This window comes from Rhinolophus hipposideros (assembly GCF_964194185.1).
Source record: "Rhinolophus hipposideros genome assembly, chromosome: 7".
In the NCBI taxonomy this organism is placed as follows: domain Eukaryota; kingdom Metazoa; phylum Chordata; class Mammalia; order Chiroptera; family Rhinolophidae; genus Rhinolophus; species Rhinolophus hipposideros.
The window spans coordinates 78,660,200-78,683,380 of NC_138053.1; the positions used below are offsets into that span (position 1 = coordinate 78,660,200).

At 38.7% G+C, this 23,181-nt stretch overlaps 1 protein-coding gene across 1 annotated transcript in view; it reads left to right on the forward strand.

Moving 5' to 3' along the window:
• ADAMTS12 (ADAM metallopeptidase with thrombospondin type 1 motif 12) overlaps positions 1–23,181 on the forward strand; it is a gene marked incomplete at both ends in the record, with an annotated part of 123,721 nt that overhangs the window by 25,267 nt on the left and 75,273 nt on the right. Inside the window, 3 exons of the mRNA XM_081053587.1 lie at positions 1,837–1,982; positions 4,718–4,887; positions 16,269–16,402. Coding sequence (XP_080909713.1) covers positions 1,837–1,982; positions 4,718–4,887; positions 16,269–16,402 — 450 coding nt within the window. The remainder of the gene's footprint in view (positions 1–1,836; positions 1,983–4,717; positions 4,888–16,268; positions 16,403–23,181) is intronic.

Genomic DNA, 23,181 nt, shown 5'->3' on the forward strand with positions numbered 1-23,181 from the left:
TACAGTCTCAACTTTTAGGAAATGTGTTTTATATTCCATTTTCTTACTGCCCAGTATGATCTACAGACCACTGTTTATGAATGATGATGAAGTCCAAATTAAGTTTGAACTGAGAGTTCTCGAATAATTACTTCCATCACTCTTGTTCACTAAGAACAGCAGCATTTATTGTGGGTATGTGGGTGAATGTGTATATTTTACTATCACTCTAGAGATACTTTTGTGTAAGTTTTCAAGATATAAAAATTGTGCAATCTCATACTTATTTTCCAGAATGTTTGTCAGACACTGTGGTGCTCGGTGAAAGGTTTTTGTCGCTCAAAGCTGGACGCTGCTGCAGATGGGACACGATGTGGTGAGAAGAAGGTGATATGTCAGCCTGAGGAAGGAAGGTGGGAGGGCAGCGGGCATAGAGTTCTTGGGAAGAGCTGGGTAGAAGGCTCTGGAGAGCAGCTGTTTCTGGATAAATGGAGATCATATAGACAAACTAGCCGGAGGAAAGCATTCACTGCCACTGTACCTTCTGAGCCTTCCCTGGAAACAGGCAGTTAAGGAGAGAGGGCTGAGCCCCGATTCCACACTTCACTGGCAAAATATTTGTCCCATCTTTCCCTGGTGAACTTCCATGGAGTTTGTGGTCAGTGATATCTACTGAACTGATTGTCAATCTTCATTTTAACTTTTCCCCAACTCTGTGTTAAAGATTGGAAAGGATAAGCCAGGGGCTACTTCTTTTCAAAGATGACAGATTTGGACTACTTGTTATCCTCTTTCTCATCGTCTGACCTGACTGCATTTCTTGAAGTTCTGCCCACTGTACTAAACAGGAAAGCCAGACATCCAAGAACTCAGAGATGTCAGATAGTCTCCAGACTTCCTGAGAACAGGGTAATGAGTGCTGCTCCACAAAACCAATTGGATTTGTTGTGGGCCTAGGATTTAGGTGTCCGGTGGGAATCTTTCTACAGCTTGTATATGGCCTGACCGATTAATGAGATTATAGAATTGGGTCACAATACACAGTGACCAGAAATAATGAGGACAATGAGGGCAGCAGATCAAACATGCCCAAATCCTCCAGGAAATGTGGCCATTTCTAACAACCAACTTGCATTTTCTTTTGTTTTGCTTTTTGTATGTTGACCCTCCTAAACTTAGTTGTTGAAGGATTGTCTTGTAGAGGGAGAGAGACTGGATTTCTTTTTTGAGTCGCTTGGAAGGCCAAAACTGGAAACAATGGGTAGAGTTACAGGAAAACAGAAATTTTTCTTGATATTAGAAAGAACTTCAACATCTTAACAGGTAGTGCTTTTTGGCAATGAGTGGACTTTTTTCAGGAGAATAAAGTTATCTGTTGCTGACATTAACTACCCATTAAAGCTGTGAAGAAGTATTATCGCAGTACCAGTCGACAAAAATGTTTGTTATGTTCTACAAGATAGAGGGCTTGCACCAGAAAGTAAATAAATTATGTTACTAAACAACTCTGTTACTGAGCATACTAAGCTGACATGCTGTTGACAGCAAGACTTTCTTAGAGAAGAAAGTGATGTGTTGCTTTGCATTCTGGCATGCAATCTGCCAACCATACTCAGTAGCACTTCTACATTGGCTGTAACTAGGCCCCATAATGTTCCCTTCAATTCCTGAAATTCCCTGATTCTAAAACTCAAGACTCTTGGAGGAAGTTCTCTTATGAGCTCTTCTTTGTTCTCCATGTGACGTGTGACTGTAGGATGCCTGCTTGCTCAGGGAGAACTGAGGTTGGACTTCCGAGGTTCTTGGCTCAGCTTGCTGTGGGAACCTTCCTGACATCTCCTGCTCTTCCCTTTCCAGTGGTGTATGGCTGGCAAGTGTATCACTGTGGGGAAGAAACCAGAGAGCATTCCTGGAGGCTGGGGCCGCTGGTCACCCTGGTCTCACTGCTCTCGGACCTGTGGGGCCGGAGCCCAGAGTGCAGAGAGGCTCTGCAACAACCCTGAGTAAGTCCCGCCAATGATATGCTCTCCTTTCACAAGTGCTGGGAGATTGCTCTTGGCTAATGTGACGTCAGTGACCCCAAGCGTCCTGAGGGAAATTAAGTGGGCTCCCAAAGACAAAGGGAACCCGAAGATTCATAGAGGGTAAAAAAAAAAGTGGTTTTGTTTTGTTTTGTTTAATTTTGGCTTGGCGCTGGATTCTTACTAGAACTTTGATAAGTAAGCCGATTCCGTCAGTTGGAGAAATAAGCAAATTTCTTTTAAAAGTACAGTCTATGTAAAAGCCTGTAGGAGATTATATTAGGTTGGTGCAAAAGTAATTGCGGTTTTTGCAATTATTTTCAACCTTTAAAGCTGCAATTATTTTTGCACCAACCTAATAAAATTAAATCCTTCTAGATAATCCCACTCTATCAGTGAGAGGTTAGTTAGACACAATTTTGCTGATAAGACAGTAGCTTTCTTTCAGTCATAATAAATGTACAATTTATAAAAAATATTGTTCCCTTAGGGAACTAAGAAAATACCCAGGCACATTTTTGAGAATGGTAATTTTTAATGTTTTAGATAAGGATTTTGTAAACCTTAGAGCTCCACATTAGCTTGTTAAGGATTTCATAGAAGTTACTTCATAAGTGGCTTTAAATTTTTTAATTAAACTGCTTAATTTTTTCATATTTTAAATTTGTATAATGATATTATTTTGAATTAAATTTAAATTCCCTTGTTTTCCAAACATATATTACATTCTTAATTTCATTATTTCCTGGTATACTAGTTCCCAAGTATAATTTTTAAAAAGTATGCATATGATGCCTCTTATAAGTGGAAAATGTGTTAAGCTTCTTTGACCTAATTCTACATTAGTCGGAGTTGAAAAGTAAGAGTCACATTTTTAAAAAGGCGAGTGATAAATGTGATTATAATTCCCTCAGTATCTCAGTTCCAAATCTTACATCTTTTTATTAACAAATATATTATTAAATGTATATGTATATGTGTGCATGTGTATATATGCATATATACACTATATATATAATAAATTTCTTCTAAGGATTAATATACTAATACCTATAAAGAGTCTAATATAATACCTACTGTAAAAATTTGTCAGTAAATGTAATTATAGTCCTTATTATGATATCATTTACCACACATGTAAGTGTACATTTGAGGAATTTGGACAAAAGTGTTTTAAAATCTACCATTGATAAAATTTGCTTTTGTTTAAATATAAGGTTTCTGTGAATTCAAAAATGTAAAACCAGCAATATCTTATACTTTATTTTTACAGAAAGTCTTTCTTTTATAATTTATTTCAATGTGATCAGACAGGTGGTTTCCATTTTAAAGATCAGGAAATATAGGTGATTTGCGCTGGGACGTATTGTCAATGCTATGTATCAGCTACTACCAATCTGTAGCCTTGGTGGGAGAATGATCAGTGACCTATGGTTATCAGAAAAGGGATATTCTTATTAAGGAGCTGAAGGATGATTCTCTAACTTGGCTTCAGGGGGAAAATGGTCCTAACTCCCATGCCAGAGGCCACGATTTGTCATAGAGTCTCCTTAAGTGAGTGACCATGTCTGATCTCGGTATCTGGTTTGCTTAAGTTCACTGAGAATAATGCCAGTGGAAACACAGTCACATATCAGTTCTGTGATTCAGGTCACAGGTTCATATCAATGCATGACCAAGTGACCTTGAGACTGTATCTTTGATGTTGGTCAGCTGTCTAGTGAGAACCCAGTAGTGTTTGTGTCATAACATGCCCTCAGTGATGTTTGTGGGATGGAAATGAATTGGAGAGATTCCAAGTCGTAGAGTGTCACTCCATCATAATGAATAGAAAACCAGCCTAACCTCAAATATCAAAGACAATTCTTTATACCTCCTACAGGGAGTCAATGAATATGAACTCCCTTGGTCAAAGAATTATCTGTGGGAGTGCTAACTACAGGAAGTACACACAGTACGATAATGAAGTGTCATATGAGAGGAGAAAGAGATTATTTCTGGCAGGACTCCAGGAAGAATTGATGATGGACATAGCATTTATTTGGTCCTTGAAGCATGGGCAGTATGTAGATGATTAGAGACTTAAGAGAGGGGAAATCTATCCAGAGGCACAAGAAAGAAATAGTAAATAAGTCAGCTTGACTGGAGCAGTATGCAAATGAAGGGGCGTGGAGGACGAAAGTTGTAAAAGCGAATTAAGTCAGGAGCATGAGGGCTTTGAAGGCCAAGCTCAAGAGGCTAGACTTGATTCTGGAGGCCATTGGGTTCCATTAAAATTTTTTCAACAAGAAACTAAAATAATTAAGGTCATTGTGAAAATTCACCAGGTAATAGTATGCACAATAGGTTGAATGAGGAAAAAAGATGGGCAGAGAGAAGACAGGAATGGAAATAAGGATTGGACTAGTTGGGTGACTGTGGAAATGAAGAGGAGGAAACAAATACAAATATACAGCTGATGACCAGGCACCTGACTGACTTCGGGAAGTGGTCAAACTATTTCGAAATAGGTAACTAACTACACACTTGGTACTGAAGGTTCATAGGCAACAACACAAAACTGTATGACATTGGAAGAATTTATTTAAAAGGTGAGTTTTGAGAATAGAAAGGGACATGATTTGGCAAGGAATGAGCATGGCCAGATGCCAGGGAGTTTTAAAGGAAGACATTGCCCTTAAGGAAACTAAAGAGCAGCTTGTGTGTTTCATTTGCAGACCAAAGTTTGGAGGGAAGTACTGCACTGGAGAAAGAAAACGCTATCGCTTATGCAACGTTCACCCCTGCCGCCCAGAGACACCAACATTTCGGCAGATGCAGTGCAGTGAATTTGACACTGTTCCCTACAAGAATGAATTCTACAACTGGTTTCCAGTTTTTAATCCAGGTAAGGAGCTGTAATAGTATATTCCAGATCTAGAGCCACAGCCATTATCAGAAAGCATTTATATGTCAGTAGTCTGAGAAGCCCTGCAAAGTTCAACAAAAAGAGAATTATGTCATCAGGAGTTTTATGTTTTAGAAGGTGAAAACACTGATCTGTTTACGTTGATGAATAAATGTTGAAGACTGAGTATGTCCAGGTCTGTGCTGAGCTCTGGGAGATGGAAGAGAAGTTTATCAAGCATGGTAGCTCACTTCAAAACAGCCGAGGTGCAACTTAGTGATAAATGGGGCATGTAGGAATTCAGTAACTGATTACTGATGAAAGTGCTTGTTGATGAACATGTTGAAGTGTCTGTAATTTGGGGCAGAAATTCATAAAATGAGGTCATTGTGGGTTTGGAGTATTTTCAAAGATGGCTCTCAAGGAAACAGTTGATTCTTAAGTATGAGTAGTCTTTCTACTGGAAGAAGGAAAAGGAAAAGCATTCAAAATAGGGTCAGTTCTTCCATGTGGGAGAACAGCACAAGGAAAAGCACAAGGAAAGATGGTAGGAATGCCTTCATTAGAAAAGAATGAGAGCCAGCTCTGGGGCAGAAATCAACATTTTGTATGTACAGGATAGTTTAAGAAGGGTAAAAAAAGGAAAAGCAAGCATCTAAAGGGTGCACGTTAGGAGGTGGGGACAAAGCTGAGTTGGAGAATGGAGCAACAGGTTGGCAGTGCAGCCACGAATTCAGTACCAGTTACATACTCGCTTCTGGCAATGAACAAGAATTATTAACCATTAGCTAGAGAGTAACGTCAACAAAATATCTGTGATATTTGTTATTATTCCAGTGAGGAATGAAACATAAAAGATTTTTCTGAGCTAAGGAGATTTGAGACAAGGGAATCAAATATAACTAACCAAATTTTTCATGATTTTAAGTTTCTGAAATTCCAATGTGACAGTACACAAGGGGAATCATCGATGTTGGCCAATGAATGACAATTACATATTTGAGCTGTTATAAAAACGATACAGGCGATTGCTTTGGAAAGAAAGACCCTGTAGTGCTTTGCCCATTTTGAGTCTCCAAAATACCCTAATAGCTATTGATTGTCATGACAACGTCTGCACCTTGCCCCTCGTTGTTTTATATCATTTATGCTCTAAGGGAACAAGTCATTTGGTGATTGGTGCAATTTAGCTTCCTCAGCCAGGCATTTGAATATAGGAAAACTCATGTATATTCTCACAAGGACTCAAAAACAACAAAATGAATGGGGGAAAAAAACTTGACACTGAAAGTTACTACCTTTCCTATATTCTGGACATTCTCTATTTTGCTGAAACTAAGGTCCGTGGTCCCCTGGACCCTAAATGAGCACCCTTCCAGAACTAAGGTAGCGTAGCCACACAGGAGTATGACAGGTGCCTAGTAAGGATAGTGTGGAGTCCCCCTCATCCCCTGAGGGTTGGACTTGTGTGTGCTGAGCTCTGAAGGCTTAATAACTAGCGTTAGAATAAAAGGATTTGATTCAGCTTGGTTTTTCATTTTTTTACAAGCATTTATCACAGGTCTACTTTTGGCCTAGCATAGCCATAGGTACTAAAGAAATGAATTTTAAAAGTAGACATACATTGAACTACATTTGGAGTGATTGGTTTGCATCTGAAACTAGTATGAGGATGAATAAACATATGATGCAATTAAGATAAGTTCACTGCCTACCTGGCCTATAAGCCTTCATCTTCCATCCCACTGGTTCTTCTTTAGGCTCCTGTGCTATCATTTGAGCATAGTGATGTCCCTGCTGCCACTCCAAGTAGCTATGACTGTGACCAAAACACTGATTTCTTTTCCCCATAAAACTCTATCATACAGAATTGCTATTTGCTTAATTGACAGACATCCCTGGTAGTGACAAGTAGGTCATTCAGGTCAACAACAATGTATGGAGCTCGTATTCTGTTCCAGGCACTTTATATCCTCTCAGCCTTCCCTTAGTTAAGTCATCAAAGAATAACATATACGTACAGCAAACTTTTCTACCCGCTCAGTGGAGAGCGTTAGTGTCTTGGTACGTGACCTTTGCAGATTGGCTAAGTAGCCAATGACAGAAGGAGTATCATAGATTCAAACATTTGGAATAAGCATAGAAACTCCATGAAATCTTATAGTTTGCAAACACTGTTCCAGGGAATCACAGAGCTTCCAAAATTGCCTGATTCTAATTTTATTTTAAAAAAATTAAACTATTTTTAAAAGTGCAATAAAGAACAATGCTTATACTCAAAAATATTATATGTCAGGTTTTAACATATCACAGACCACCCATGCATTAATTTACACAAATTAGTTTGGTTTTCTACAAACCTTAGAATAAGTCTCTTATCAACACAATTTAATTAAGAAATATCCTGAGATTGCAGGTTGAGTTGTCCTAAACTGTTATCATTTGCAACTATTTGTCTGTATGGGTCAAAACTTTTCAATATTTGCAACCAGAAACCTCACAGAAAAAATGAAATGCTGCAACCCATACAAGTCTGTAACTGCCCCCCATAAACTTGATTTCAAAATTTTCTGTTCATCTTAATAGTTTCTGTAAATCCCACTGACTTATTTTTATTTATTATGTACTTGAATTTACAAAATCTATGCTTAATAAAATCCAGATTTCATCTGCCTTATTTGCAAGGTCTTGTTTGAAAAAAAGAAAAATATTTCTGCTTAAAAGTTTTGAAAACTACTAATCTAATCAACCTACTTTCCAATGTAGCCATTTTCTTTAGCAGCATTCCTGGCCAAAAAAAAAAATCCAAACTCCACTTGATCACGTTCATGCAGGCCCCAGTGTGAAGAGCTGCCATGCGTCAACTGCATTTTCTGAGCCAGTCCTTACATCATCACGTGACTGCACATTATCTCATCCTCCTCCCCATGCTTTCGCGGTAAAGGAGCTTAGTCTCAGAGAGCATAGTCACTTATTCAAGTTTACAGGATTTTATATAGTGGAATTGGAATTGAAGCCATAGGTCTGTTCCACTGAGAAGCATATATGTGTATATATATATATACACATATAGATATGTATATATACACATATATGTGTGTATATATATATATAAATAATATACATATGTGTGTGTATATATATATACATATATACCTATATATGTATATATAAACTTATGTAGATTCCCAGGGACTTCCTTAGCTTATGTTAATAGAAATGTGTTTACATCCTTTACCTTCCATTAGGAAATTACCAGACGTCACCATTTTCCTGGAATTTCTCTTCCTGTTTAGAATTATTTCTCAGAACACTCAAATAACCCTTTATTTAAGCTAATTTCTTTTTTGTTGTTGCTTCTAAATATTTAAGCACAATTAATGCTTCATTGCAGTGAGTTTTCAAGCAAATGTGGAGGGTCTGACGTGAGGTCAGACCACAGTCTGCTCTTCATGGGATAGGATCCTTCAGGAACATCTTTAAGGAATTGTTGCAGATTGGGTTCCCTGGGAAACAGACTCTGAGACAGAGACTAGCATTCAGAAAGTTCAGCAGCTGTGGAAAGAGAGGGAAGGAAGTGGGGTTGGGTGGGGAAAGAAGGGGGGCTTCAATGCATTCTCAACAAAGGCCTCTTCCAACTCCACTGGTAGCTCAGACGCTAGAATGGGCCTTCAGAATTGTCACTGTTGGGATAGGGGCCTTTGTGCCCCAAATGGACCAGTCACTGGGAGTGGTCTGCCCCAGGAAAGAATGAGTGTCTTAAGCCAAGGTGACAATTCAGGGCTGATGCTGGCAGCACTCTCAGGAGCTAAGGGATAGTCCCAGCACCTGGGGTACCTGGGCGACACATACATAGTTTATTACAAGAATACTTGGGCTTCAGATAGAAACCATCTTTAAAGAGAAGGTAAGTGTGCAGAGAACCTGGGAGATCTTCTAGACAATCCTCTTTCACAGATTAGGATTCTGTGGCTTCAAGAGGAAAGATGATAGAATAATAAGGATGATGTTATAGACACCCCCAAGCCATTCACAACCCTCTTCACCCTCACTGTCCTCTACCTCTACAATAGAAGAGGGAAAAACTAAAAGACTCACTAACTCCCTGCAGACGCAGCTCTGACCCAAGAGATAAAGATGGAAGCTTCACTGAGTAAGGCTTCTGGGAAAGTTTTTAATTGGTACTGACCCAGCTGGCCCTCAACCCTTGCCCTTCTTCCACTCACTCTTCCCCCTCTTGCTGCCTGGGGTGCAGCAGTCATAGCGCAGACCATAAAGTTGACGCCAATGCTGGGATAGCTGAGCAGGAAGACAGAGGAGGATAGCTTTAAACTCCTCCCTCTGGATTTCTTGTTTTGTGAGAAAAATAAACTCCTGTCTCCTTAAGACAAGGAAGCAACATTTTCTGCTATTTGCAGTGAAACTCATTCCTTACTGATAATGAGAACAACTTATATTAAATTTATATGAGTACTTGCTCTGTGCCAGACCTTCACTCAGCATTTAATATGCATTTCCCTAATTTTATCTCCAACAAGAAAATCCTGCGAAGAAATTTAAGTTTATCCCATTCTTATGGGATAAGCAAATCGATTTAGAGAATTTAAGTAACTTGGCCAAACTCAGACTATGGAATAGAGACAAGTTAACCCAGACCTGACTCTGCAGCCTACATATTAACCACTAAAGCAAAGAATACTGGGTTAATCCCATTCCCTTAAGGACAATACATTGAATTTTACCTAAGAGATGTTCATATTTGGAAATGAGCTCTGGGGGGTCGGGAAGAACTTAACTCTTTGTATTGTGATGAATTCACACTTTATTAAACTTATCTCTCTTGCCTTTGAAAACCAAGTTTTTCTAAACATTTAAGCATTATAACAAAATTATTACATTTCTTAAATAATTTAAGTTGCAATTCAAAATTTAGCATCACAGCTCTTTTTTAGTCGAATTTATTTGTTTTATCATACACTGATCATTTTCATTTTTGTTAGTATCAAAAAGGGATTTTATTTATTTATTTGTTTGTTTATTAGTTTCAGGTGTACAAAACAATGTACCAGTTAGACATTTACACCCCTCCGAAAGTGATAACCCCCCTCCCCCAATCTACTACCCCTCTGACATTGTATTTAGCTGTTACAATTCCATTGACTCTATCACGGTTCTTAAACATCTTAACCAAAAGACAGAAGTTAAAAATATGCAGTAAACAGTAAACATTACTACATATAGTCTAGTCTGACAAATCAATGACATGGATTTAATTCATTTTTAAAAATTAGTTCTATTCTTGTTTTCATACCTTTCTGTGGTTGTTGTAAAATTTATTAATTTTAATGCCTTCTTATGTTTAACTGATATATATTTTGATGCATTTGGGGATTACAGTAGTATTTCCATATCAGAAAGTAAAATGAATCATTTTATACAATTCAAAATTACAGTCTTAATAATTACTGGGGATGTTTGATCAGGACTTTTTGTTTGCTTTTGTTTTTTTTTCCCTTTCAAACTGATCTGAGCCTAGTCATTAAGCTGAACCTCTTTTTTTTAAGTTGAATATTATATGGTACAATGCTAAAGCATTTTAATTCATGCCTTTGGCTTAAGGGTTAGTAGTTCTTAAAATCTGGCAAGGAACTTCAGACATGCATATCGCAAATCTCTTCTGTTCATGTGCGTGTTCCATTGTCCCATGAGACTTCACTTACGAAACACAAGTTCAAATATAAAATTACTAAGAGTTTCAAGACCTCAACCACACAGCATTCAATCACGTGTGAGGTGCTGGAGATTTACACATGGAGCCCTCCTGTACATGGATTTTAGGAACTGGATTTTTTTTTAATGGTGAAACTGAAATTGCAATCTACTCAGAAAATGTGAAATGCATCAGAACTCTTCCTTGACCCAAGAAATATTTTTATCCTTATTAGCGAGTTCTATCTTTCACTTCTAACGATCATTTCTTAAGATCATTATCCAAAAATGTCGAGCTATGCTGTTTCAGAAAATTGAAAATGCAACCTTTGATTTAGTAAGTTAATTCAGTTACCTCAGCTTCCTTTGAGAGGATTTTTCAGGCAGTGTGAGAGTGAGAGTTCACCAGTAAATTAGTTTTAGAGTTTTCACTTAGCTGAATTATAAATGAATTTGAAAACTCTTGAAAGCTAGAGGGGGGGGGGGAAATCACATGACCCAGACAAAAAGATGTGTCAGGCAGATGAATATACCTGAGACAGTGAAAATACTCTATGGGGATTATGGAATCTCTGAGATTGATAGCTGGGACAGAGCCCCTCTGATACTCTTGATGACCACTGAGAACTAAGACCACCCGCTGCCATCCCTGCCTCTTTCTGCAGAGCCCTGCATCATAGGGCAACCAAATGAGCACCATGAAAACAAAGGCCAGAGGAGCGGAGGAGAGGACAGGAAATCAGGACTTAGGTTCAGCCTTGTGAACTGTTGAATAACCCTGAACCTTCACTTCACAGTGGCTACTTTCAAGTACAGGATTCTTTCTGGCCTTAGGTGCACCTACATGTCATTTGGTGTGCACACTCTGGGAGAGTCCCAGCAGTAGGTTTGTGTGCATTATTGTTGTTGCCATGAAGGTGTGTTTTCTTTTTCTTTTTTTTTTTTTGCTAGATATTCCTAAGTCTCCATAGTCCACTGCAATTACGATCAATAGAAATTTGTGTTTCTTAAGTGCAGTGCACTTCAGTTAGCTTGCCTAAGCGAGAAGGATGTACTAGCTCTGTACTGCAGAAGCAGGATGGAGAGACACCTTGAAATTAGGGCCTCTCTTCATGGAGATGTGTCATGATTATCACAAGGGAAAGGAAGCCTTTCCAGTTTTCTTTTTTGAAAGCTAACATATTTTTTTAAAGGAATCTGTGCTCATTATAAAAATGCAAGTGTGGGTAATGGAATGAAATAAAATAAATTATTTTTATCCCACCATTCTTAACTTGTTCCTCAGAGGCAACCATTGTTAATAGCAGGTTTTTGTTTGCACATAAGTGGAATCGTTCTTTGCTGATTCTGCAACTTTCTTGACTCACTGAGCATAAGATCATGGCATCATGGCTTACCTCACTCCTTTTAGTGAGTACATAACCTTCCATTGTAAACGCAACTTAATTATTTGCCCATTTCTCTCTGGCTAAACATGTAATGGCTGCTGTGAACATCATTCATTTCTGTCACTAAGGTCAGTGTTATTTTTATGACTGACTGAGTTGATGATCTCTAAGATTGAAATGATCTCTTTGCTACTTGGTCCCAAAGTTTCTCTCTAGCAGTGTTGGTCACTGTCGTGTCTGTTAATTAGTAAACACGGGCTAAAAGCCTTTTCTACATGTAATGTTCTGCTAGTATTCATTAGAAAAGGTTAATGGTCATAACTACCACATTTAAACAACCATTCTACAGAAGGGGCCAAAAAAACGTATACACATTTTAAGAAAGGAAAAAAACTGTATTAAAATTGTAATACTCAACGTATACCAATAACAAAAGATGAGTAGAAGTCACGTTTGACTTCTGCCATTACAAGAAGTGCTCAAAGTTGTTACCTTTAGGGTCCACACACTTCTGATTACGGCAAACATTGTTGGGCAAACTTCTGTGGTGATCGTGTAACCTGTTCCAACACCACAGCAGAAGCAGGACTTGTTCCTGTGTGAGGCCTCCTGGATCTTCCCTTGTGCAAATCACACACTGTACCATGCGTCTCAGACTTATTACGAGTGCGTGCAACTGTTAGGCGTGTTGGAGGTTCTGTTACATACTCACGCCTCCATTGTCATTGTACTTTCACAATATTCCCGAATTTCAAACACCACTTCAAAATTGTCTTGTGCTCCTCGAACGACAACCGTGCTTCCGCCATTTTCTTTGACTGCCCTGCCTGTCTCATGGTGATGCCAGGATTCATTTGATGAACGCCATCTTTTGAGCGAACGTCATACTACACATTGCTACCGTAATTCAATTCAACTTCGCCAAGTAATACATAGATAACATCTCTTAACATGTGCATACATTGCTTTGGCACCCCTGGTATGTCAGACATGTTATTAGAAGTTTTAATATGTTGCCCTCTGACAATGCCCTCTAGGCAGACCAGAGGTTGAGAAGGCCTTGGCCAAGGTGTCAGAATCAGAGCTGGGATGTAAATCCCTGTGGATGTAACACCAAGGCCTGTAAGAAGGAGAAGCCCCCGGGTTGTGCTTATTTCCACTGCTGCAGTGCTTTTGAGTCCTCACCAGTGTGAATTATGACTCCTCCGTCTCATATTGTCTGGCTAATAGTAGCCAATCAGTGCACAATTGACTTTGAGTTACTTTGAGGACACTGCAGTTCAATTGAAGAGCTTGTAAAAGTTATCGTCTTGGAATTTCAGAGCTAATGGGACCTCAGTAGTCATTATATGAGCAGAACATCTTTGAACCAGGTCCATAGTCATAGTTTAGGAAAATCATGGAATCGTGCACTGACCTAGCAATGTCTAGAATTCTTTATGCTAACCTGACAAGACAGCAGTTGTTTAGAAAAGAGTAAAACTAAGTGTGAATTTTGTGCAGAATTGATTAAAAATGGCATAATGGAATAATCTGAAGGAGAAGAGGATATTTCAGGAAAGATTCTTTGGGGTGGGAGTAAGAATTGAGCCAGCATTATAAAATATATGTCTTGACAACTATGAGAGAATATTGGAATGATAGAAGCGTAGCATGTTGGGGCAAATGCAATGATCTTTAGACTTCATCAAATTCATAATGAGGTAAAAACAACAACCTAACAATTGTCATTTGTCAAGCACTTACTATACACAAGGCACTGTCCTGAGTGCTTGATATACAATCTTTGTCTCAGTCCTTGCAAGTATCCTGCAAAGCAGATGTGATTGTCCTCATTTTTCTGATGAGGAAACTGAGTCACAGAAAGGTTCAGTAACTTTCTCAAGGTCATAGTAGACTAAAACTTTTACAGCTGCTCACTGTAGAAGTAAATGGTTCCAGAGGCTGGTGATTCTCATGAGAGAACATTAAAATGGAGTCATTGGTATTGCACCAAGTTTGCTCCTCCGATATGCTCCTCAGATATGCATTGCCGAATAACGTAAATAGTGGTTACTTTAAAGAGCTCACCAAAGACGTTTAATTTTTTGTTAAAGAAAATTCTACGCCTGTAGGTTAGGATTAGTCGTAAAGGCTCTAAGTTAACCCACCAGTTTAGCTCTGCCAGTCATAATGTGACCTATGCCTAAATCTTCTCATCCATGAAATGGGGATAATAAAAGAACTAACATCATAGAATGGTTGTGATTATTAAAATGAGATAAGATAACCATTGCAGAGCACAACAAGATCTGGAAAATACTGTTTGAATAATATATTGGCTGTTATTTTAGCAAGCAAAATTCCTTTTAAATCACTGTATAAACAAGACTAGTGAAAGTCTGTGGATGGTTTTATCCTTCAGGGAGTGAGTCTAACAGCACAAGTAAACAAAACTAAGGCAAATATTGGAACTTCATCATTCTGGAATTTAGTGCAATGCTGGCCATTGGAGGGCAGTTTACTTGCTATGGGGACCCATTTGTACAACCATAAGAGTGAGTGCCTTCTTAAAATTTGCACCTGAGGTACCTCTAGTTTTTGCATTACATAGCAAGCTGGAATGGATTATTCCTAAAGAAAAGCTCCCAGAATTATTCAGGGCTCCATTCTCCTTTTGCTTTATGTGTCCAAATACAAAACCCCAAATCCAAATTATTAATAAAGCTCAAATCAAAGTCTTATTTAAAAGTATTTCCCCTGCCTCCATCCTTCTTGATAACCCAGTGTTTCTCATGAAGTGATTCCTGGGCTCAGCACACGTGGGGGGGTGTTCTCATCTCGAGGAGCAGATTGCTCCCAAGTGGCTCCCTCTAAGTACTTTTGTTACAGTCCAGGCTGTGACAGAGCTGATCGTGCTGCCAGCAATGAAGATTTACAACAATCCACGTCATGCCTTGTTCCCTCAGTCTTCTCGCCCTTTTCCATTGGCACTTTGTCCAGTGATCTCTCCAACTCATTCTGACTGTTCATTTACTCAGACAACTTATCCATGACACTTTGTATAAAATCAGTTGGCACTCTTTACATGCTTTTACCTTTCTTCTTTAAACTTTGAGCACATACTCTTGACCTCTGTCTCAAGTTCGTCCAGAGTTTCAGTGTTTGGAGTTTTGCTCTTAGTTATATTTGTGTAAGTTTTACACTTTTATTTCCTTACTGCATGGATCATTGCATCCTTGAGCAGCCCACCTAGAGTTGTGTGGTCTGGCTTTGCCTTTGGTGTCCTTCCACACTGAGGTGGGTCCATGGCAAATGGCCTTACAGCTGATCTCATTGAGCCCTCAGCTGGTCAGACCACCCAGAAACTAATAGCCCTCCCCCTAATATGCGGCTCCAGAAGAGATCCCAAAATGACCTTTCTGAAGAAGACACTCTCAAGTGTTTCACTTAAAGAAAACAAGACATAACATTCAAAAGAAACTTACTATCTGAATTCTTATCACATACATGTATTGCCTGTTAAAAAGCTTAAGACAATTTATGTTTTAAAAGTTATCTATCTTTCTGGTTACTCCAAGTATACCTATGTATAGGTATGTATTTTATTAAGTAAATCTTTAGAGCAATTCTGCACTGGAGATCACCCAGAACTCATAGGGAATAGAAGATTGAACCTTAGAATAGGTTCAATGTAGGACCCAGCATGATCGATGGACTACTATGATAAGCAGGTTGGCTTCAGCTTCAGCAAAAAAATGGATCCCTTTGTTTATATGTGGTTGTAAATCTGAGTCCGAAGACTTCTTGGGCTTGAGAATAAGGGAGAACTTTTTTTGGAGAGTAGGGTTACTATAGTGGTAGTGCTATTTGTCAGTGGTATGCTGGTCCCATAGGTGGGGACCACCTCTCCCACAGAGGTCCACTTACGTTGCTGCAAACAATGAGCACGTGTCATGCTTGCCTAAAATCCTGTATCACTGGTTGATATTACCTAATTTCTAGGTTAATGCCAGATGTGCAGTACCTTATTTTTACAAGCACAGTTCAATATTGCATTGAAGGATCTCATCGTTTATAACAAAGGGCATAGCATTTTAAAGGAATCGTCCGAATTTAATTTGTTGTAAAACTGTTTACTTGAAAAAAGGAAAAAGCCCAGATTTCAGCATGTATCACAGAAAAGTAAAAGATGGGAATCTCCAGATCAGTGACACTTGGGGTCATATGTACAAAAGAATCCTGGAGGGTAGGGTGTTGAGCTAACAGGCTAACTTGCAAGGATTTTTCTCCTTTTCACTTCAGCACACCCCTGTGAGCTCTACTGCCGACCCATAGATGGCCAGTTTTCTGAGAAAATGCTGGATGCTGTCATTGATGGAACCCCTTGCTTTGAAGGCGGCAACAGCAGAAATGTCTGTATTAATGGCATATGTAAGGTATTGGGTATGTTTCCTTAATCTACAACTTTATAAAATCATGCTTTTATTAATTTAGGAAGTCAGACGTTCTAACCTTTTTCTTTCATGGCATTTGTATGTGGTCTGGGTTTTACTGTGTTTCCCTGAAAATAAGACCTAGCTGGAACATCAGCTCTAATGCATCTTTTGGAGCAAAAATTAATATAAGACCTGGTCTTATTTTACTATAATGTAAGACCAGGTCTTTAATATAATTAATATAATATAATGTAACATAACATAGTATAATACTGGTCTTATATTAATTTTTGCTCCAAAAGACACATTAGAGCTGATGGTTCAGCTAGGTCTTATTTTGGGGGAAACAGGGTATATATGATCCATGAGGCAAGACTTCTCTGTGTATATCAAAGACATAGTTTGGAACTGAATAGTTTTCTTCCTACTGTTGTCTTCATTTCTTGATTTGTTGTGCTCTGTGATATTATTTTTGGCATGGAACAAAGTCAGAATTGAAGAAGAACCAAATTAAAGAAGGAAGTATTGGAAACAGGGAACCCAGATCTTTTCAGTGGCATTAAATTATTCATTGGTTACTTGCCAACAGAGTAGGTAAAGTTGAAGAGAAATGGCAGACAGGTAATTATGCCAATCAGAAATCAGGTCTTCTGATTTCTATTTGACTTTTCCACAATGACTCCATTAATCAACTCCACCTTTATGTAAATTATTTAGATTTGATTTGTTAATGCTTTTATGTGTACAACCATGGAAGAATTCCTTCCCACTGCTCACAGTCTGTTTTGTAAGGAACTGATGAACAAATTTTGTGACCCAACACCCAGGCATAAAGTTCAGTTTAAAAAAGTTGTTTTTAATCAATGAAAGAAAAGCTATACTATAGAAATACCTAATTAACTGTGAGGGAACTGTTCAGACTCTAGAATATGAACTCATAATCATTATTTATTAGCTGTATAACCCTATACATCTTTCTGAGGCCATTTTCTTACATAAAATTGGGATATTAATATATTATTTTAGTTGGGGTTGTCAAAACGATTAAATAAGGTCATATAACGTTATGCCCTTTACAGCCCTGGCACACAATAAACTCTTAAAATATTTTATTTGTTTTTGCAAGTAGTTATATTTTTTTCCTACTGGACCCAATTGCCACTGTAAAAAGCTCCTGCCCATAAATGTTCAGCACCCTGGGAAGGTGCAGTTATCAACTTGAAGTTGCCTTTTGACTTCTTCCAGTAGTGACCAAAACTCAGGAGGCAACATGCTGATTCCCGGGAATGAGTGAGCCAACAGCAAGCCATAATCAGACTCTAGATTAGAAAAGCCCAGGCAACATTCCCTTTCAGACTCACTAATTACCATTGTTGCCATTATACGAAGAGCCCAAGATAATTAGTATATTTTAGGTTAGATGTGTTCCCCAGAGTGAGAAAAGGTTTATTTAGCTAATTCAGGCCAAAATAGCCCCACCACTGCCTAAAGCAGTGGTTCTCAGCTTGACTGCCTATTAGAATTACCTGGAGAGCTTTTAAAACTATTGATGTCTGGCTCCCTCTCAACATTCAGAATCTCTGGAATTTGGGGCCTGGCCATTGACATTTTTAAAACTCCCCTGCAGATTGCAATATATACATCTTGGGCTGAGAACTTAAGTCACCAAAAAATGAATGTGATACTAAAATCATCTTTTAGACCTAAATACCTTTGCATGCATAGAGATAGCATCTTTACCTTGTGATGGAACAAAGCATCAGGGGTCTTGGATGCCTCTCTTAAAACCAATTAAATCAGTTTAATAGAATAAGCCAGATTCTCTCAGCTTGCTTTCTTCTTTCTGGAAACCAGTTAAGGACTTTTAGAAGCTATAATTAATCACTTTCTGTCTATACCACACTGAGCTAAGTTTTTAGGCTGAAAAATTATGTCAAATCAAATTTACCTTAATAGCCTACATGTAATTTATCTTCCAAAGATCCAGGTTGTAGATGTTTTCAGCTTTATTAGTCTTATTCATTTACTGCAATTATATTTTTCAGAGTGAATTGAACATGTATTGAAATAAAACAATAGCACTATCAGGGAAAAACGTACACAGTGTTTATCTAGATAATCTATCTTCTCTGTGGATATGGAAATACATTTGGTTATATTTATATAAATATTTATTATATTTGCTTATTTTCATTTATTCAGCTGTCTATTTTGAAATTATGATATTTGCCAACATTTTGGTGTGTTAGATTTGCAGATTCTATTGTCAAAGGAATGACAAGCCCTGACTAGTCAAAACTGACTTTGTTCTAGGAGGTAACTATGCCTTCCCCAATTTTTTTTAACTTAGAGTGAACTCCTAAGCTTATTTATCAAAGATATAAATATAAACTTTGTATTTTCAGTATATCTCCCATTTTTAATTACACATATGACATGGAATAATCTTTTGGAACAGTGCTAACCTTCTGGCAATCTCACCTCTTTCTTCTGGTAACCAGTTCTTTGACTCATTTCTTTCACTCTTCTCTTTTCTCCAGCATATGTTGGACTTCATTTCCTTCCCAGATGTCCCAGATGCTGTTATCTATCATATCAGCTGTCCCCTAGACTGCTCCTCTTAGCCTTCCATCAATCTCACCCCAACATACTGGTTCTGATCAACAAACCACAATCTTTTTTGATCTTACATCAGCCTACTATGTACTTCTTAAAATAAAAAGTCAACCTTGTGAATCTGTGCCCCTCAAAATCAACTGTCTTTAATGCCAGCTGAGTCCCTAACCTTATCTCACAATCTACGTACCCGTCCAAAGTTAGCTCCCTCTCTCATTCTTCTCAGAAACTGTCCTGAACCTTCTTTATTCTCTCTCAATGCCATATTGGGCATTTCAGTGATATGCTGAACATCCCCAAATCAATTTTTCTGGCCAAATCTCTCTCCAAAATGCCAGATCCTATCTCTTGGTCTTCAAAGTTATGATGAAGAAAGCATTATTGCTACTGTCCAAGTTATTAAATGGTAAAATCATTTACTTGTTCTCTTCAGTTAAGCATGGCTGTACCCTAACTATCTCCACACTTAAAGTTCCATTGGCTGGGAGTTAATTTCATCTTATAACCAAGCATTCTTCCAGTCTCTACTATTGCCAAGGGACTGTGGAAATAAATGATGACATTCCAGGTGGACTAGGTCATGGCACCAGTTGGTATTTCAGTTCTCAGTCACTTGAGAATTTACAAGTAAAACAACGTTAACACATAAGCAAAAGAAAAAAGATAATTGATAGGAATCCGTATTACTTATTCACTCATGTAGGGCTAATGCCTGGTGAAAGACTGGGACCCTGATTTCTCCAATACTCAAGATACTCTTTAGTCCAAATGACATAGTCAAGAATTAATGATATTCTTCTGCACAGGAAAGGAAACAATCATTAGAATAAAAGGCAACTTACACAGTGGGGGAATATTTGCAAACCATATACATGATAAGTGATTAATACTCAAATAATACTCAAATGTATAAGAAACTCCTACGACTCAACAGTAGGAAAACAAATAACTCGATTAAAAAATGAGCAGACTTGAGGTGGCCGGTTAGCTCAGTTGGTTAGAGCATGATGCTGATAACACCAAGGTTGCCGATTCAATCCCCACATGGACCACTGTGAGCTGCACCCTCTTTAAAAAAACAAAAATGAGCAGACTTGAATAGACATTTTTCCAAAGAAAACATACATATAGTCAACAGGTATATGAGAAAGTACTTCACTTCATTGAACAACAGAGAAATACAAATCAAACCCACAATGAGGTATCACCTTACACCTGTAAAGATGGCTATTATTTTTTTTTTAAAAAAGATAACTGTAGGCGAGGATGTGGAGAAATTGGAACCCATTGTTGGTGGGAATATACAATGGTGCAGCTTCTATGGTAAACAGTATGGCGGTTCATCAACAAATTAAAAATAGAGCTACCATATAACCCAGAAATCCCACTTCTGGGTATATATCCAAAACAATTGAAATCAGGATCTTAAAGAGATATCTGGACTTCCATGTTCATTGCAGCATTATTCACGATAGCCAAGATATGGGAACAACCCAAATGTCTATCAACATATAAATGATAAAGAAAAGGTGGTGTATACCATGGAATATTATTCAGTTTTAGAAAAGGAGGAAATCCTGCCATTTATGACAATATGGATGAGCCTGGAAGGCTAAGTGAAACAAGCCAGTCACAGAAGGACAGATGCTACATGATTCCAATTATATGAAAATCTAAAATAGTCAGACTCATCGAAGCAGAGAATAGAATGGTGGTTGCCCAGGGCTGACGAGAGGGAACAATGGAGTGTTGCGGTTCGATGGATATGAAGTTTCAGTTACACAAGACGAAAAGTCCTAGAGATCTGCTGTACAGCACAGTGCCTGTGGCTAACAGTACTGCACTGAGCACTTACACATCTGTTAGGAGGGTGGGTCCCATGTTACGTGTTCTTATCACACACACAAAAGGGACACAAGGAACCTTTTGGAGGTGATGGCTATGTCTGTTACCTTGATTCCAGTGATGGTTTCACAGGTGTTTGCAGAAATCCAAACTCATCAAATGGTATACAGTAAATAGATGCTGTATTTTATATATCAGCTATACCCCCATAAAGCTTGTTTTTTAAAGAAAGAAATGATGATATGATGGAAAATTAAAGTGATTTTCTTTTTGCTCAAAAATGCTGCTTGTTGGGATGGCTCTCTGGCATCGTAAGAGTCACATCAGAGGAGAGCCATGTTGGAGCCATTGTCTGCATTTGGTAGCAGCAACAGAGTCACCTCTGATTCTGCTGAAGGCACAAGGACAATACTGTCGTGGCCCTGTTGCCAGAACACATGGCGGGGAAAAGGAGAGTGACATCTAGTCATTTTCCTCTGAGAGCCCTTATGTTTTATGTGCAACAAGGAGGACTGGCTTATGCCTTTGTAGGTCTTCTGTTAAATACTTAATTCAGTGTTGATTGTGCTGTGTGCAACTGACGGGAGAAGCAAATGGAGTGAAGTCTCCATGAGAACCCATCCAATGTGCTGTGGGACAGCACATCAACGATGTGTGTGTATCTCCTTCCCCCAAACTTGCCCCCATGTATGTCTGTAGATATTTGGGGGGAAGAAAGATGGGCTCAAGGTATTTGTTTTTATGGCTTTCTTTCCTTCTTTCTTCACATTTTTTATCTGTCCCGATTTGGTAGAGATATTTTAAAAACACTTTAAAATGAATATGTCTCAGAGTAAGTTTCCCTGGCCTCTTCTAAAGAAGTGAAGGAAAGAAAGTCACTGGGAATATGATTTGTAAAGGACAGTTTATTAGAGGATGGTCCACCTTAATGAAAACACATCACTTGTGAAGCTTTGACATTTTACTCACAAGTCTTTGCATCCAATTTCTTTTCTTTCTATTGTGATTAGCGTGAGTAAGTCTTTTTAATCTCTTAGCACTGTTTTTTGTTTGTTTGTTCTCATCTGGATCAATTAGCACTGTCTTTGGACCTAAAGGAAATTACTGATGGTTAACCTAGGTATGGAACTGTCAGTGGGCATAAGCTCCCTGTTTAGCTGATGGAGGGAGAGTCCATTTAAAGACCCAAACTGTTCGTGTCAATCAATTTGAGGTGGCTTTAAAATAAGAAAGGGGATTATCTTTGAGAGAGAAATAAGACTACCTGGGCACAGTTCTTCTTCCCAAACAGAAAACAACAATCTGAGTAACAGAATATGGTATACTTCTCCCTCTTTCTTTTACCACTGACATGTTGTTAGCAGCATAGGCCATGGTAGAAAGCAAGCAACACAGAAGTTCACCTGAAGCTCCCATGTTTTCTAACTTTCAGTCTAAGTGTCATGATTCTTTGGTTTCTGATGCTACCGAGAACTGATGCTCTCTTTTTGCAGAATGGGAATTTTAGGATGGGAAAGAGTTGGCTGTATTGATGGACTGAGGAGAAGGAATAAACAGAGAGGGAAAGATGATGATTCAGGAGGACCAATGGAGAGAACACTGAGAAGGGGTTTGGTCCAGCGCACAGGGCAAGATTAGTCTTGGCTCAGAGGAGAAAAGGCCAGTTTCTCCTCTGCAGCTGGATACAGCTAAATGTGAAAGGCTGGAGAGAAGGATGGCTGGGATACAGCTAAATGTGGGGTCTAGGGTCACAGGAAGCTTTGCAGGGTCTGATGATGGATCTGTATGTCAGAGATTCCATCTGTTAGGGACTGGAATGGTCTCAGCGTTAAGCTAGCCTTTCTCTGATGGCTGATGGTTCACCTGCTGTCTTCAAACAGAAACCAGGGAGAATAATCCAGTGAGGAATGTAAAGGGATCCACCAACCAAATTATAGGAGGAATAACTGCATCACCCCTGGGAAGCCTTCGTAGAGAGAAGGGGCATGAGGTTTGCACATCTGAAAGGGACTTGGCCGCTCCACCCACTTCGATTCTAAGACATTTTCCTAGTTAAATTTGTGTAACTGTGTTCAATTCTGCCTCTGGCTCAGGGGAAATTGGAGACCCACTCAGTGTGTACCTCTTACTCCTCTAAGCAAGTATTTCCTTCACCATCAGTGGGTGCTTTGTTATTCCTCTGCTGCCACCAGAAAAAAAGGAAATATTTGTTTTTGTATTTGCCCCCACCCCAGTCTCATCAAGAGCAAAGGGGGAAAGTAGAAGTCAAAGATCCAAGGCAGGTGTGACATCTCCTGCCTGTGTCATTCATCCTCCAC